The 15,243-nt window shown below is 38.5% G+C and overlaps 1 protein-coding gene across 3 annotated transcripts in view; it reads left to right on the top strand.

Moving 5' to 3' along the window:
• ADAMTSL1 (ADAMTS like 1) overlaps window positions 1-15,243 on the top strand; it is a 483,577-nt gene that overhangs the window by 142,649 nt on the left and 325,685 nt on the right. For all 3 annotated transcript variants that reach the window (XM_075316452.1, XM_075316459.1, XM_075316466.1), the window contains exon 4: window positions 7,942-8,178. In XM_075316452.1, coding sequence (XP_075172567.1) covers window positions 7,942-8,178 — 237 coding nt within the window. The remainder of the gene's footprint in view (window positions 1-7,941; window positions 8,179-15,243) is intronic.

Genomic DNA, 15,243 nt, shown 5'->3' with positions numbered 1-15,243 from the left:
GAATGGGACAGCTGGGATAGGACTTATTAGTGCAGCCAAAAAAGTTGACTGATGAGAACAACTTTGAAAACTCGACTTTGCGGAAAGTTTAGTTAATCTCACTAAAGTTCTCCTGCCACCACTCTACATTAAGCTTGGACTGATGAAGCAGTTTGTGAAAACTCTACAAAAAGGAGAGACTTTTAAGTACCTGTGTACAAAGTTCCAGGAACTGTCCAAAGCACAACTGATGGAAGGCAGTTTTGTGGCTCCAGGTATTCGGAAACTTCTGAAGGATGACGTGTTTGAAACCAAAATGAAAGTTGTGAAGAAAAAGGCTTGGGATTCTTATAAAACAGTCATAAAGAAATTTCTAGGAAACAAAAAAGATACAAAGTTTAAGTCCATCTTGGAGAACTTGCTGAAAAGTTTCAAAGCCTTGGGTTGTCTGATAAATTTGAAGTTACATTTTTTACATTCCCACTTAGACTACTTTCCTGAAAACTTTGGTGCGGTTAGCGATGAAAAAGGAGAATGATTTCATCAGGATATCAAAGAGATGGAACGACTATACCAAGGTAGATGGAATGTGAAAATGAAGGTGGACTGATGCTGGATGCTTCACAGAGAAGATCCGCAGGCCTTCTATAAGAGAAAATATATCAAGAAAAAGTTTGAAGAGAAAAGAAAAAGTCACGAGAATTAATTTCCAATAAAGTTGTAGAATGAATGTTCAATACATTTATATATCATTGTGTACAATACAGATTTTTCTTGTTCATCTCGCTTCTATGTAATTTCATGCGCGTTTGGTTTTTGAAAATCCATACATGATGGTTAAAAGTAGTTGTGTTTTTTAAGTCAGGGCATAAGAAAACATAAGAATCAGTCATTGGATCTGAAACAATTTTCATGAACCCAAATATTGCATACCTGTGTAGTTAGACGTTAAAGATTGCTCACAAAATAGAATGAAAAGTCTGGAGAACATTGTGTTTTCACTCATGTAGTGTTACTGAAATGTTAGTAATATAACATTTTCTATATTTCTGTAATGGCATATGATTTGCCAGGAAATTTTGCGACCTTTAAAGTCTGGCTTCTTATTCCCATGTGGCAGACACGAATCACAGATCCTTAGTAATAGGTGTTTTTTGTTTTTTTTTGTGCTTTTCACCAAAACAGCAGATGTTTGATGATTGAGTGAAATTAATTGGATCTTGTAGGTTTTATAATGGGACAGAGCTGGAAGGAAAATCAATTAATAATTCTGAACGTAATGCAAATATCCAGGTGCTTGTCATGGGGCATTCGTAACTATTGTTATAAAGGTTTTCACACCCACTCATTGCACTAATAACATACCTACAGAAATTGATCAAAGAAAACACGACCGTACACAACACTATAAGATTTATAATGTAAGATGACAAGTGCATATATTTAAACAGTATGTGGGTCATATAGATGTAATAGACCTACGGGAATGATATAAGGCACCAATTTTTAGGAAAAAAATTCTAAGAGAAACCGATGTAGTCAACGATAACAATTTTTATTAATGATTAACATTTAATGAGTGCCAACTGGCGGAATGACTAGAACAGGGGCATCACATGTATAAATATTAAAAAGTCAAATACAGGTGTCGCTGCATAGGTATTAAATTAGATACAAAAATTAGATACAAAAATTCTATAGCTGTAAAATTGTTTGGCTGTAAAAATAGAGTTAGTGAGGATTTAAAATACCATAAAAGTTAGAACCAAGTGTTCACAGATGTAGTATTTATAGCAATCATACAATAACAATAGCCAGGATATATAGTGTTATGAAGATATGAGGCTGACTATTAGTGTTATTGGGGGTCAGAACTATATATGTTGCTGATAACACTTATATTGGTATATATAGCGATTGTAGCAGTAATAGATAATGTGAATATGCTGTGATAACATGGTATAATTACAGCATAAGGTATACTATATATAGCTTGTTATACACTGATGTCTAGAGCAAGTGTGTAGGGAGGCCACACAATTATAGACATGATAAATAGAAAGTATTTACCTGTGCAGGAGAAGACCTGTATACACATGTGACGCCAGCCCCAATGCGCATGTTTCGGCGTCGCATGATCGATATATATACGAATATAAGTATCATTAGCAACATACTGTATATAGTTCTGGCCCCCAATAACACTAATAGTCGGATTCATATCTTTATAACACTATATATCCTGGCTATTGTTATTGCATGATTGCTATACATACCACATCTGTGAACACTTGGTTCTAACTCTTATGGTATTTTATAGCCTCACTAACTCTATTTTTACAGCCAAACAATTTTACAGCTATAGAATTTTTGTATCTAATTTTTGTATCTAATTTAATACCTATGCAGTGACACCTGTATTTGACTTTTTAATATTTATACAAGTGATGCCCCTGTTCTAGTCATTCTGCCAGTTGGCGCTCATTAATTTTTTAATCATTAATAAAACTTGTTATCTTTGACCAAATTGGTTTCTCTTAGAATTTTTTGTTCTAAAAATTGGTGCCTAATAACATACCTAGTAGGGACTCATGGTCAAACAATTACAGATTAAAAAGAAAACAAACCGTTATAGAGATTGTCCCCTATTTTTACATTGATGGCCAATCCTAAGGTGGGCTTTGCACACTACGACATCGCAGGTGCGATGTCGGTGGGGTCAAATTGAAAATGACGTACTTCCGGCATCGCATGCGACATCGTAGTGTGTAAAGGCTCGATGATACAATTAACGAGCGCAAAAGCGCCGTAATCGTATCATCGGTGCAGCGTCGGCGTAATCCATGATTACGCTGACGCGACGGTCCGATGTTATTCCTCGCTCCTGCGGCTGCACACATCGCTGTGTGTGAAGCCGCAGGAGCGAGGAACATCTCCTACCGGCGTCACTGAGGCTTCCGTAGGATATGCGGAAGGAAGGAGGTGGGCGGGATGTTTACATCCCGCTCATCTCCGCCCCTCCGCTCCTATTGGCCGCCTGCCGTGTGACGTCGCAGTGACGCCATACGACCCGCCCCCTTAATAAGGAGGCGGGTCGCCGGCCAGAGCGACGGTCGCAGGACGGGTGAGTCCATGTGAAGCTGCCATAGCGATAATGTTCGCTACGGCAGCTATCACAAGGATATCGCAGTTGCGACGGGGGCGGGGACTATCGCGCTCGGCATCGCAGCATCGGCTTGCGATGTCGTAGTGTGCAAAGTGCCCCTTAGGATAGGTTATCAATGGCTGATCGGACGGGGTCTGACACCCCACACCCCCGCCGATCAACTGCTGTCTGTCCTGGCAGCGGCAGCAGGCAGCTAGAAATGCTCTGTTCCAGACCTGCTCCATCTTCTGATCGCGACCGGGTACTGTATATCCGCCGTGGGTGGCGGATGTGCAGTACCCAGCCGCTGCCACTATCAGAAGACAGAGCAGCTCCGAAACTGAGCATTTCTGTCTGTCTGCTACTGCCGTCGGGACCAAGAACAGCTGATCGGCAGGGTGTTATACCCTGGCCGATCAGACATTGATGACCTATCCTAAGGCGTAGTGGACATCTCCTTTAACACAAAGTATTGACTGTTTCTTTATCAATATACAGTACTTGAGATGGTGACACTATAACGTATACAGTAATATTAGTGGCAAAAATGAATAAACCTAATCGACATGGATGATGAATATAATGGGCAATGATCTATCTGATGTTAGTGTTAGTGAATGAATTTGTAGGACATTGGTCCAGCAGCCATATCTGTTTTCTTTGTCCACTTGCCTCCTACCTGCCGGAGACCCTGGCAACTCTTCTGATTTGTAGGCCAATCACAACACCTAAGTGCTGCATAATTCACACATGATGCCACGCTGCACATACTCATCTGATTAGGTGCTGAGGAGTTGTTTTGCAAGGCTCTGTCTGGTGGCCAAAGAATACTGCTGTAACTGCTGCTCCCCAATGTCCTGCAAATCCATTCATGTATTTCTATCTATGTCTCTGTTAAAGGGCACAGATAAGTAGGTGATTAACATATATTTAACCATTTTTCATGTTGGTAATATGCAGATAAGGTGGCATTTAGTCAGGATGGATGAAAGCATAGCAGTGAGTGTGTGATATACACTCACCTATGTGCAGGACAGCACTACTGAACTCTTCCTGTTTGGTTTTCCGAGCAAGTTATGGTGACTGAAAAGCTGAGTTATGGGAATATGCTAGAGCACTGTCCACCATGTAAAAGAAGCCACATGACTCGTAATGGTAAAATGTTAACTGGCCTATGATTCATTTCCATTGGTCACATATTTCAGATAGTTATATTACATAAGAGTGGAGCATATTACTAAGGTCTATAGAGTATTGTTCCATGTCTGGGCATGACTATTGGTCATTCATAGTCTGAAGCTAAGTTTTCTTCACTGATGAGAAAAAAAAAGTTTCTGCACCTTCTCCTTTAGATCAATCAGTGAAAAATGGACAACAAAGAAATGGCATCCGAGTGGTGTCCGTTGTTTTCATGGAGCCATAGACTTTCATTATCGAGTTTGATCCAATCCAATCTTTGATTTTGGACAGACCACTCGATGCACAAAAAAATCCAAAAGATGTGAACAAGCTCCATAAATTGTCATAGGTACGAGTGCTATCCGTAAAAAAATGGATAGCATTCGTATGTGAAAAACTGACGTGTGAATGAAGTCTTAGTTTTAAGAAAGTTATTTAATGCATGATGAATTACCCTGAGCCTATAGGGAAAAGTACCTTGTGTAAAACTTGTAGACTGCAGCTGTCTCTGACATGCTTTTAGTTCCCACCCACGTATATCAAATAAATCAGACTTTTGGGCAATGCTTCTGCTCACTGTTATATCTTGTAGTCAGTGTTCCAGATGGAATGGAATAAATGTGATCTCCTTTAGGGATTGACACTGAGCACATCGTAGTAGAACATAACAGTTATATAAATGTGAACTCATCTGTATATTCTACAGGGAAGAGATTTGGACAAGGTTTACCTAAGACTAGAACAATAATAACTATATTTTAGAATACTCGGCCATATTCTTCTCTGTGATCTGTTTCCCGAACCTCATCTTTTTCATATTGTGTCTATTATGTCTGCTGCTTTGGTAATGGCCTAATTTTCCAGAATGGATGTACTTATAATGAGGTTAGAAAAACAATCTTTCCATTACTTATATACATCCTTATCTACATTAGTATTCTTTGTATGACAAAATATAAACATTTCTCTTTGATCAGTGTAGAAATATAGAGAAAGTCCGGGTTTGTATTTGTTTTCTACTATCGGGCTTAGATTGTATATAGAATATATGCGGCTGAATTGGTAAAGATATAAATATTTTGTTCACATTTTATTTGTTATCAAGTAAGTATGTAAAATTAGCTTTTACACAAAGCATGTCCATTGCCCAAATAGAATTGACTAAACTTAAATTTCCGTGCAACTAAAATATGCCTTATAGCCTGGCATATTTTTTCCAGTGCAAAATATCTGTACAAATATTACTCTGTTATAGTACACTGTAAAGCTGCTATGACGCAACTTTAAGTTGCGCAAAAAATCTGGGACTTTTCCAAGCTTTTACTCCACATTTGTGCATAAAAGCCTTGATAATCGGCCCCATAGATTTTTTTTTTTTACTTCAAAATTATTTTACCTTTTTTTTAAACAATACAGAAAAAAATAGAAAATCATATAAGTATATGAACTGGACAATTAGGATATCTATAGATGCCAAGTCGAACATTTAAATAAATAAATGAATATATATATATATATATATATATATATATATATATATATATATATATATATATATATATATATATATATATGTATGTGATTGTGTGTCCGCATGTGTATATACATAACAAAAGAGAGAATAAATGATTGAGAGTCCGAACTAAAAATCCAAGATGATTAATATCTGGTGATGAGCGAGCACTACCATGCTCTGATATTTGGTACTCATTAATGGCATTTGGATGCTTGGATCGGCGCGACTCGAGCACTCGAGTATAATGGCAGTCAAAGGGGGCCTTGAGCATGTTTTCAGAAGATTTCCCAGAAACATTCCCGAGTCCCCATGGACTTCCATTATACTCGGGTGCTTGAGTCACACCCATCCGAGCATCCAACTGTTCTTAACAAGTACCGAGCACTCAAGCATGGCAGTGCTCGCTCATCACTATTAATATCCTATAATATTCCTGTACCAACCAAGATGCTTCCCTTAACGAAGAAAATATATGCACATTGCAGTTTTGAAAACAAGCAAAGAAACATGAAGAAGGATAGAACTGTGCAGAGTATGGAGGATTATCAGGAGGCAATAGATGCTCCAATGAAACATTACCAAATTTGCATGAAGTAAATCTGTGAAGGGAAACTCCATGAAGAATACTCTACTTACTTAGTAAGGAGGAGTGAACAGGAACAATAAAGTTTGGGCTTTGTACCGAACACTGGGTGTCTGGGGCTCGAACTTGAACACTGAGTTTTAAAAAAAAATTCTGTGTCAGACACTCTTCTTATGCTAATAAAGTTTGTTGGAAGGCTGAGGCGCAGCCAATCAATAAGCTTTATTGAATGCGGAGTATGACTATATGCTGCTCCTAAACAATAATAATGCAAAAAAATACATGGGCACCTGCCTATCTTTGTTATCTCTGTTATCTTTGATAACCAGCGCAGGTAAACAGGTAAAATAGACAGCTGTGTACTGCTTTACATTGGCTGGTTTTCATTAAATAGAGGAGAACCTATGCCATTTTTTTTAATTATTTATTTTAATTCTTTATTTATTTTTATTTTATTTTTTTTAAACGGTTTGGGATCCCCACAATTTTTGATAACCAGCCAATGTAAAGCAGACACCTGGTATTATCAGGTTGGAAAGGCCCATGGTTATTGGGCCCTTCCTAACTCTGGCACTTTACCTGGTTCTTCCAGATTGCCCAGGTGCAGTGGCAATCATTGTAAAACTTTTGGGGTTGATGTCAGCTGTGAATTCACAGCTGGCATTAACCCCAGAGGTTAGTAATGGATAGGCATCTAGCAGACACCCCAATTACTATCACCTCAAGTATAGAGTTCACCCACACTCCCTCATTCACCAATTTATTAATTTAAAATAAATCCCGGAGGTTCCAACGTAATCCAATGAGTAATGTCCTACAACGTATATCAATTTCTTTCTCAGAACAAGGCTCCATAGGTAACTGCTGGTCAGCAGCAGGCCAGAATTTCTCATGAGCGTGAGAAATTCCGGGCCCTCCACGGGTCCGCTCATCCCAATTATAAGATGCCTTTATCCCATTAAGAGTTCAGTGCACAGTAAGCTTAAGATAGACCAATTATACAAAATGACATTGTACTTGTCAATATCTTCAGGGATTTGCGTGGCATTTTTTTTAATACTTATAAATTAAAGCTTGCCCTCTTGTATGTGGTTTGACACAATAAATTAATATTTTTTTGTGGGAGTGATAAATATTGATCACAGTAAATATTACTGAACAACCGCAACTTTATGATCTGTTACGTATAAATACAGTATGATGTACTTAATCCTTGGTGATTCATTCCACAGTTACTATTCTCTAGTGATCTGCATCTCATTTATTACATCCCACTGGTGTATTACTAGACTATTATCAATATTAGCTACCAAACCAAACGTTTATTCATGTAAGTATTTTACTATTCGTCTTCTAATTTGGCATCACATTTGTCATATAAATGATTATGTTGACCATTTTGCTTGGCTTCACAATGGATGACAAATGCAGCCTATCTTATATATTTACTATTTTATCATGTGAAGTTTTTACCAATGTTAATTTTCACTGACAATTATTTTGCATGTAATGCATCTATATTTTCCATCTGTTCAACAGGATTGTCCAGTAGAATCAGGAGATTTTCGGGCTCAACAGTGTTCTGCTCATAATGATGTGAAATACCAAGGACAGTACAGAGAGTGGCTCCCAGTTCATAATGACCCTGAAAACCCTTGTTCTTTGAAATGCCAGGCGAAAGGGACATCTCTTATTGTGGAACTTGCTCCTAAAGTTTTGGATGGAACTCGCTGTTACACAGAGTCCTTGGACATGTGCATAAGTGGTTTATGCCAGGTAAGTTTATTTAAACCTTTACATTAAATAATTATGCATGTCTAAATCATGCATTTTTGTCTATACTTTTTGAGTGAAATCTTTGGTTTTGAGTCTACAAAATGTATAAATCTAGATATAATATCAAGATATAGAAGATATATCTGTATTTGCAGCAATGGTTTGAAGAACACAGATTCCCAGGGGCAGTGTCATTCGCCATCCATATCCAACAGACAACCTGGTCTCTCTTAAGTGCTCAGCTTGGCTGGGCGTCGGCTCAGTTGTTTCACTGCTCCCAGTCATGCAGGAGTTAATCCTTGTTGGAGCAGCGTCGTGAGAGCCAGGTTGCTAATTTCCTTCCAAAGCTGGTCTCCTCTTATTTAAGACTGAGGTGTGTAGTAGGAGACCGCCAAAGATAGTCTCTGCTTGCAGTGGTGAAATCCCGGCATCCGTGGCATACCTCTATTTGGTCACCAGCTACTTATTGTTTGCTCGGTTTGAGAGTTCCCTGGGGTGAATTACTCCTACCCCTTTTGGTTTATTCCCTCTGGTGTCGTTTTGTCTCTTATCTGTGGTCATTTGCATTGTGAGTGTGTTTCATTTTTATCCCCTTGTCTGTGCCTTTTGGGAGGTTGTTACCTGGGATCCTGCCCATCCCAGGTTTGGTGTTATAAGGACAAGGCCGGCCATGAGACAGGGCTTAGGGTGGTGACATGGACCTCCCTACCATCAAGGGTACCTCCAGGGTTAGGGCGAGCGCGCAGGGCCCACAGTCGCAGTTTCAGCATAGCACCCCCTGACATGCAGATGGTGGATCTGATTCTATACTTGCTTGTTCTTCTCCATGCTCATTTTCTTACATATTGTCAGAATCAAAGCAATTGTTTTGTCCTGGCATACAATAATTGAGTTTATTGGCTATTTAATGACTGGTTTCACTGAATATATGGGATTATTTCACCCAATGGAGATAGAGAGACAAGTCATTAATACTTATTTTAGAGCATAATAAGGAATTGTATATGTTGAAATAATCTTTCTATTTCTTGATATGTGTACACATAAGATTTGTGGTGGATTTCAACCACTTTGGATTTGCAGATATTACTCAAAGTTGCATAGTCAGCTTTAATATTTATTCTGTCATGGACTGACATATTGATATCATGCGTTTCAGGCCATTTTTACTTCTACCTTTCCCTGCACTTGAGTAATATGCACTTTTTCCTCAAGAAGTGTAATTTAACGTTACCTGATGTTACCATTTGTCTATTATTATCATATTCTATATGTAAGTCATAGGAAACATTATTGAGATTGTAGAAGTACAAACTACTGTCACAAAAGACGTGGATATTTGGTTATGTACTACATCCACAAATTTATTTAGGACTATAAGGCTATGTTCACACAGTGCATCTTTTCTAACCACAAAGATGCAGACGCACAAAAAATGCACCCGTGTCAAAAATGTATCAAAAAAACGCATGCGTTTTTTGATGAGTTTTTTGACGCGTTTTCACCGCATTTTGCCCAATGTGTTTTTGAAGTTAAATCTATTGACTGGAGGGCTTAAATACACTGAAAAAATGCAAAAAGAATTGACATGGTGCATCTTCAAAAACGCAACCAAGATGCAGCCAACAGAAGATGCACTGTGTAGACAGCAAAATAGAAATCTCATAGACTTTGCTGGGGGAAGGGATGCATGCATTTAGGTGCATCCTTATGACCTCAAAAACGCAATAAAAGATGCACTGTTTGAACATAGCCTAAATCAGATCTGCTGGACATTGTGTAACCATGTAGTGAAGCTTACTAAAGACACTTGAAGTTTTTGGGAAAATGCACAAAGGGTATATTAGAATTTCAAGTACTTTCTGATTGACAAGGTCATTTCTAGGAATGCTGCCATTTTCTTAGACTGGCACGATGCTTATTTGTAAGTGCCGAGGACGATGGTGACTTTTGAAATATTTTTACTAATGGTATGTTTTCTTCTTTTTGGTGTTCACATTACTTTGCTGTAACTTTTTAATTATTTTATCTAATGGTATGTTTTTTCTTTTTTAGAATTAACGGTAAGATAATTGAGAAACATAAGTATTTTAGATTTGTATTCATTCAGATGGTTTATACCATGATGGATTTTAAAGCATACTTTCAAAAATCAATATTGTGAACCAATTGTGGTTTATGAATCAATTATATTAACTAGCATGGGTGCTATACATCCCTTTAGCTTCTTGTAAATTGCAGTCCTTTCATGGCACACCATAGACTACCAATCAAAAACAAAAAGGGAATGTCCAGGTTGTAGTAGACTATAATTGGGTCATTTAGACGTGGAAACGATTATGTTTTGCTTTTTAAGTGCTTGGATATTATGTAATGCTTACACTTGTACTATTTTTCATAAATACAGAGTATATGGAGCACTATGCCACTTGTAATGGATGGATTAACTTTATTTTTTACTGAGATCAGTATATATGAGCATAGACCATTCCTACTGGTCAGTAGATTTCATTAACATGATAAAGTCTATTTGTTAAAAAGAAAATAAGAGTGTAATTGAGTCTTCAGTGTTTTCAGGCGAACAGCGTTTGTAGATTTTGTATGGCTGTCAGCATCCGTCTAGTTTCGAGATTATCTGGGCATTGACTCCTGTGAAATGAGATTCCCTGCAGTTCTGCACCACTGTTTAATATGGAAATGAGCCCCCAAGTTGTTATTTGTTTTTCTTCCCGCTTCATTTCCCTTGGCATTGGGTCTCTGAGCTGAGCCAACACCGCTGGCCCTTTTGTGTAGGAAGAGAAATTCTTCTGGCCGAATCTAAATTGGCAGTGTAAAAGCTACGGGTAAGCAATATACTCTAACCTTGTCCTTTGCGTACTTTAAATCCACTGGGGCTTATACCTCTTCCACCACCACTTTCCTAAATAGTCCCAAGAGCTTGGCTTGGATGGTTAACATGTTTTCTTTATTCCCCCTCTTTCTTTTCAAGGAGAGAGAGTGAGCACAGGAGCCAGGTTAAACAAAGACTTGAAGTGGGAGAGAGTGAATATTAAAAACAAAACATGTTCCCTGCTGGGTCTCGGGGCTCTCCGTCTCCACTGTCTGACGCTCCCTTGGTTCAGAATGGCAGCCTAGCCAGTTAGGGCGCTCTGCCAAGTAATGCCTCTTTGGCAACAAAGTCTTGTACATATCAGCTTGCAATGAATGAAAGAAGTCACAAAGTCAAATTAGAGTTACTGATTCATTCTTATCAAGAGAAAAATTGTTACCCTCGGGTGGACCTGATTTGCATATGTTAAGAGTTCCATTTAATTTTTAAATGTGAATTGTAGCTCTGTCACAGTTCACACAGAAATACCCAAACTCTTTGTGTCCGTATTAACTTAGACCATCTATCTGTTTCATGGACACAAAAATCTTGGCTTAGTTAGAATTGCTTAATTTCTTTTTATTCTGTGTTTAGTCCTCTTTCTAGTTACAGCTAATAAGTAGCGAAAGAATTTGAGGAGTTCTCCATGAGTATAACATATAGTACTGTATATAAAAAGCTATAATGGCTACTGTGCATTCGAGGTGAAAAATATATATTATAAACAAATGGTAAGCGAGTGAAATTCCAGGCAGATATAACACTTAAAGAGAACCTGTCAATACAATTTTGTAATGTAAAGAAAAGAAGTGGCTGTAATGGTCCTATAATACTGATTAAATTGATTCCTTTGGTGAAGAAATCAACTTTGTGGTTCCGTTTAATCAACATTTGAAGTTTTCTGCTAATTAGATTTTGGTGCACAGGGGCAGAACTGTACATTGGGCCTTCTCCTCCCTGTCTGTGATGCCCCAGCCCATCTGCCTGCTACTGGTGTGTAAGTTACAGGTCACTGCTGAGATCTTTAGGAAACTTTCATTATTTTTGGTCAAAAGGCCATTCTGGGATCATTATGAGATGTGTAAAAGTAGTGATTAGTTATATTAGGGTAAGGAATAAATTAACATTTATTAAAATATAATAAAGAAGACAAATCCATGTAGATTGGTTTACGTAATTTAATATTACCGCATTCCTTCTAGTGACATCTGTTCTATATTGACACACATTTCAGCTATTCCTTATGACATATCATACAATAGTAACACTAAAGAGAGCATAGAGAAAAACAAGGCGAGAAACCAGCAAAACAGTATGGAGCCTATTCATAATAAAATAGAATGCCAGTTTCTAGCACAGAAACATAATGGATTCTATTAAAAAAAAGATTGATTTCTTCCTTATGGTTAATGCAAATTACTTTTTTAGCTCATTTGTCTCCTTTGCTATATAGACTGGGACAGAGCCAGCAGAGACATTTCATTAAAATTAGAATATAGACAAGTTAATGACAGCTCTGTTAAATTGCTTGAGGCTTACATAGATGGTTCAGAAACACAATACACACAGATAAGGTTGCTTCTATATAGTATACAATTATGCCTTCCATGTGGCCACCTCCTGGAAAGTTTTTCAAAATATAAGAAAATAAATTTCACTATTTCTTTTTCTGCTAATTTAAGTCTAAGTAATAAAACTAAAATGATATACTGCAGCCTCATTACCTGTCTTTTAGTGCTGATAATTACATGTCCTACCTTGATATGGTATTACAGTGTTGAACAATAATTAGATTGTGGTAATTCTCTGAAGAAGCTTGCATTTTAAGCTAAAATAGAGTAAAATAATGAAAACAAAAAACCCACCTGAAAATAAAAAAATCTTGAATTTTCAAGTTAAATGGGTAAAATATACAACCCCCCCTCATCTTCAAAGCAACAAGATACAGTTTAGCAGGAAAGCTAAATGCTAAAATCCTTGCCTTCTTTTTGGACTTTCATTCTTTGGTGTTGGACTTAAGGCCCTGTCACACGCTACGACGTATCTAACGATATATCGCCGGGGTCATGGATTCCGTGACACACATCTGGCATCGTTAGCGACGTCGTTGCGTGTGACACCAACAAGAGACCGTGAACCATGGAAAATACTCACCAAATCGTCCATCATTGACACGTCTTTCATTTTCAAAAAATCGTTGATTGTTGAGGACGCAAGTTGTTCGTCGTTCCTGAGGCAGCACACATCGCTACTTGTGACACCCCGGGAATGACGAACAATAGCTTACCTGCGGCCGCTGGCAATGAGGAAGGAAGGAGGTGGGCGGGATGTTACGGCCGCTCATCTCCACCCCTCCGCTTCTATTGGGCGGCCGCTTAGTGATGCCGCTGTGACACCGTACGAACCGCCCCCTTAGAAAGGAGGCGGTTCACTGGCCACAGCGACGTTGCTAGGCAGGTAAGTCCGAGTGACGGCTCCGAACGATATTGTGCGCCATGGGCAGCTATTTGCCCGTGATGCACAAACCAAGGGGGCGGGTACGCTCACTAGCGATATCGCTAGCGATATTGCTGCGCGTGTTGGGGCCTTTAGAGGTCCCGGTAACGTCCTCCGTGTTGGTAGAGCTCAGGAATGTTTGAAAATTGCTATTTCCATTTCTCATTGCTTACCTGATTATCTGAGTTATGGAAATGAATTAAAATTCAGTTTATTTCCAGAGGTATGCTCAGTCTCCTTTAGGATGACTAGTTCTTTAGTGGTATAAAGTAAAATTACCTTCATTCTGTTAAAAGAACACTATATTTTATATTTGTCAATTTCCTCATCACTGAGAAGCGCTGTGTTAGGCCTCTTTTACACATCAGTGATTCTGATACATATGTGACAGTTTTTATACGTACTAGAATCACGGACATATGCAGACCCATTAAAATCAATGGGTCTGCACACACATCAGTGATTTTTCACCGACTGTGTCTCCGTGCGGCGTACACGTGTGTCCGTGATTTCCGCACAGAGACATTTCTATTTTTTTCTGGCATCACTGATGTCCTACAGGCCACACTATGGTGTGATCCATGAAAAACGTACCAGAAAAACATGTACATTGAAAATAAAAAGCTTTTTATATTCATGTTCTCCAGCAAGGCTGTCTGTGACCGCTGCTCTCTGCTGCTTCCAGGCCGGCTCATTATTCTCATGCATATGCATTTATGCACCGCACAGCTGACCTGGAAGTAGCTGCAGCGGTGAGAGACACAGTGGCCGGACACAGCATCTGGGAGACTTCAGCACCACATACAGCACGAGCGGGGCCAGGTGAGTTTACCTCCATGTGTTATCACGCATCACTGATCATAGATAACACATGTAGAACCCACATGTACCATGAATCACGGCACACGGAGGGACATATGCGTTTTTAACACTTCAGTGAAAAACATTTGTGTTTTTCACTGACGTGTGAAACAGGTCTTAGAGTAAAAAATCTGAATTTGGACCTAGCTTTTAAATTTAAGGTCTTCTGTTTATGAACTGCTGTTTTGGGAGTTGGAGTTTTTACTTATACATGACGATATTATTAGTTCTATTTGGATATTTGCTTCTCTGGATCTGGTTTGTGAACAGGTCTAAGCTGTGCTGCAGTTTTCTAAGTACTGCAATTAGTATACATAAACTCATTAAAAAGACAAATGTTAGTATTCGGTGCACTGGAGTAATGGATTTACTAATGTCCTCCTGCTATGTATTTACCAAAATAAACCTGAACTTTCCAGCCCCAGAGCAATTGCATTCTCCAAGAGGGCTCCTGAAAAGGTTTCTCTATAAACAGGCTTTCCCAGTCTGTATTACCAGACACATTACTGACATTTGTAGAACAAAATTAAATATGTTTTCGGAAAAGAGCACATGGAAATAAATACTGTTTTGTTCCTACGCTCAAATGGGATTTCGAAATAATATAGACTTAATACTTTTTTTTTTGCTGTTTACAACAATGAACTGTGTAATCTACCTGTAGTTCTCTTGCGGCCTGGCAGTCCAAAGGATTTTCCGAGAAGAAAATATTGCTCACATTCTCAATGTAGTAGGATTCCAACATACCGCACAAAGCTGTTACAAAATGAATTGAATACAAGGAAAGCACCAAGTGAGCACTCAACTGTTCCCACTTTCTCCTATCACTCAGTAAACTG

Source organism: Anomaloglossus baeobatrachus, chromosome 1, assembly GCF_048569485.1.
Source record: "Anomaloglossus baeobatrachus isolate aAnoBae1 chromosome 1, aAnoBae1.hap1, whole genome shotgun sequence".
In the NCBI taxonomy this organism is placed as follows: Eukaryota; Metazoa; Chordata; class Amphibia; order Anura; family Aromobatidae; genus Anomaloglossus; species Anomaloglossus baeobatrachus.
This window is presented reverse-complemented; position numbering and strand designations above follow the sequence as displayed.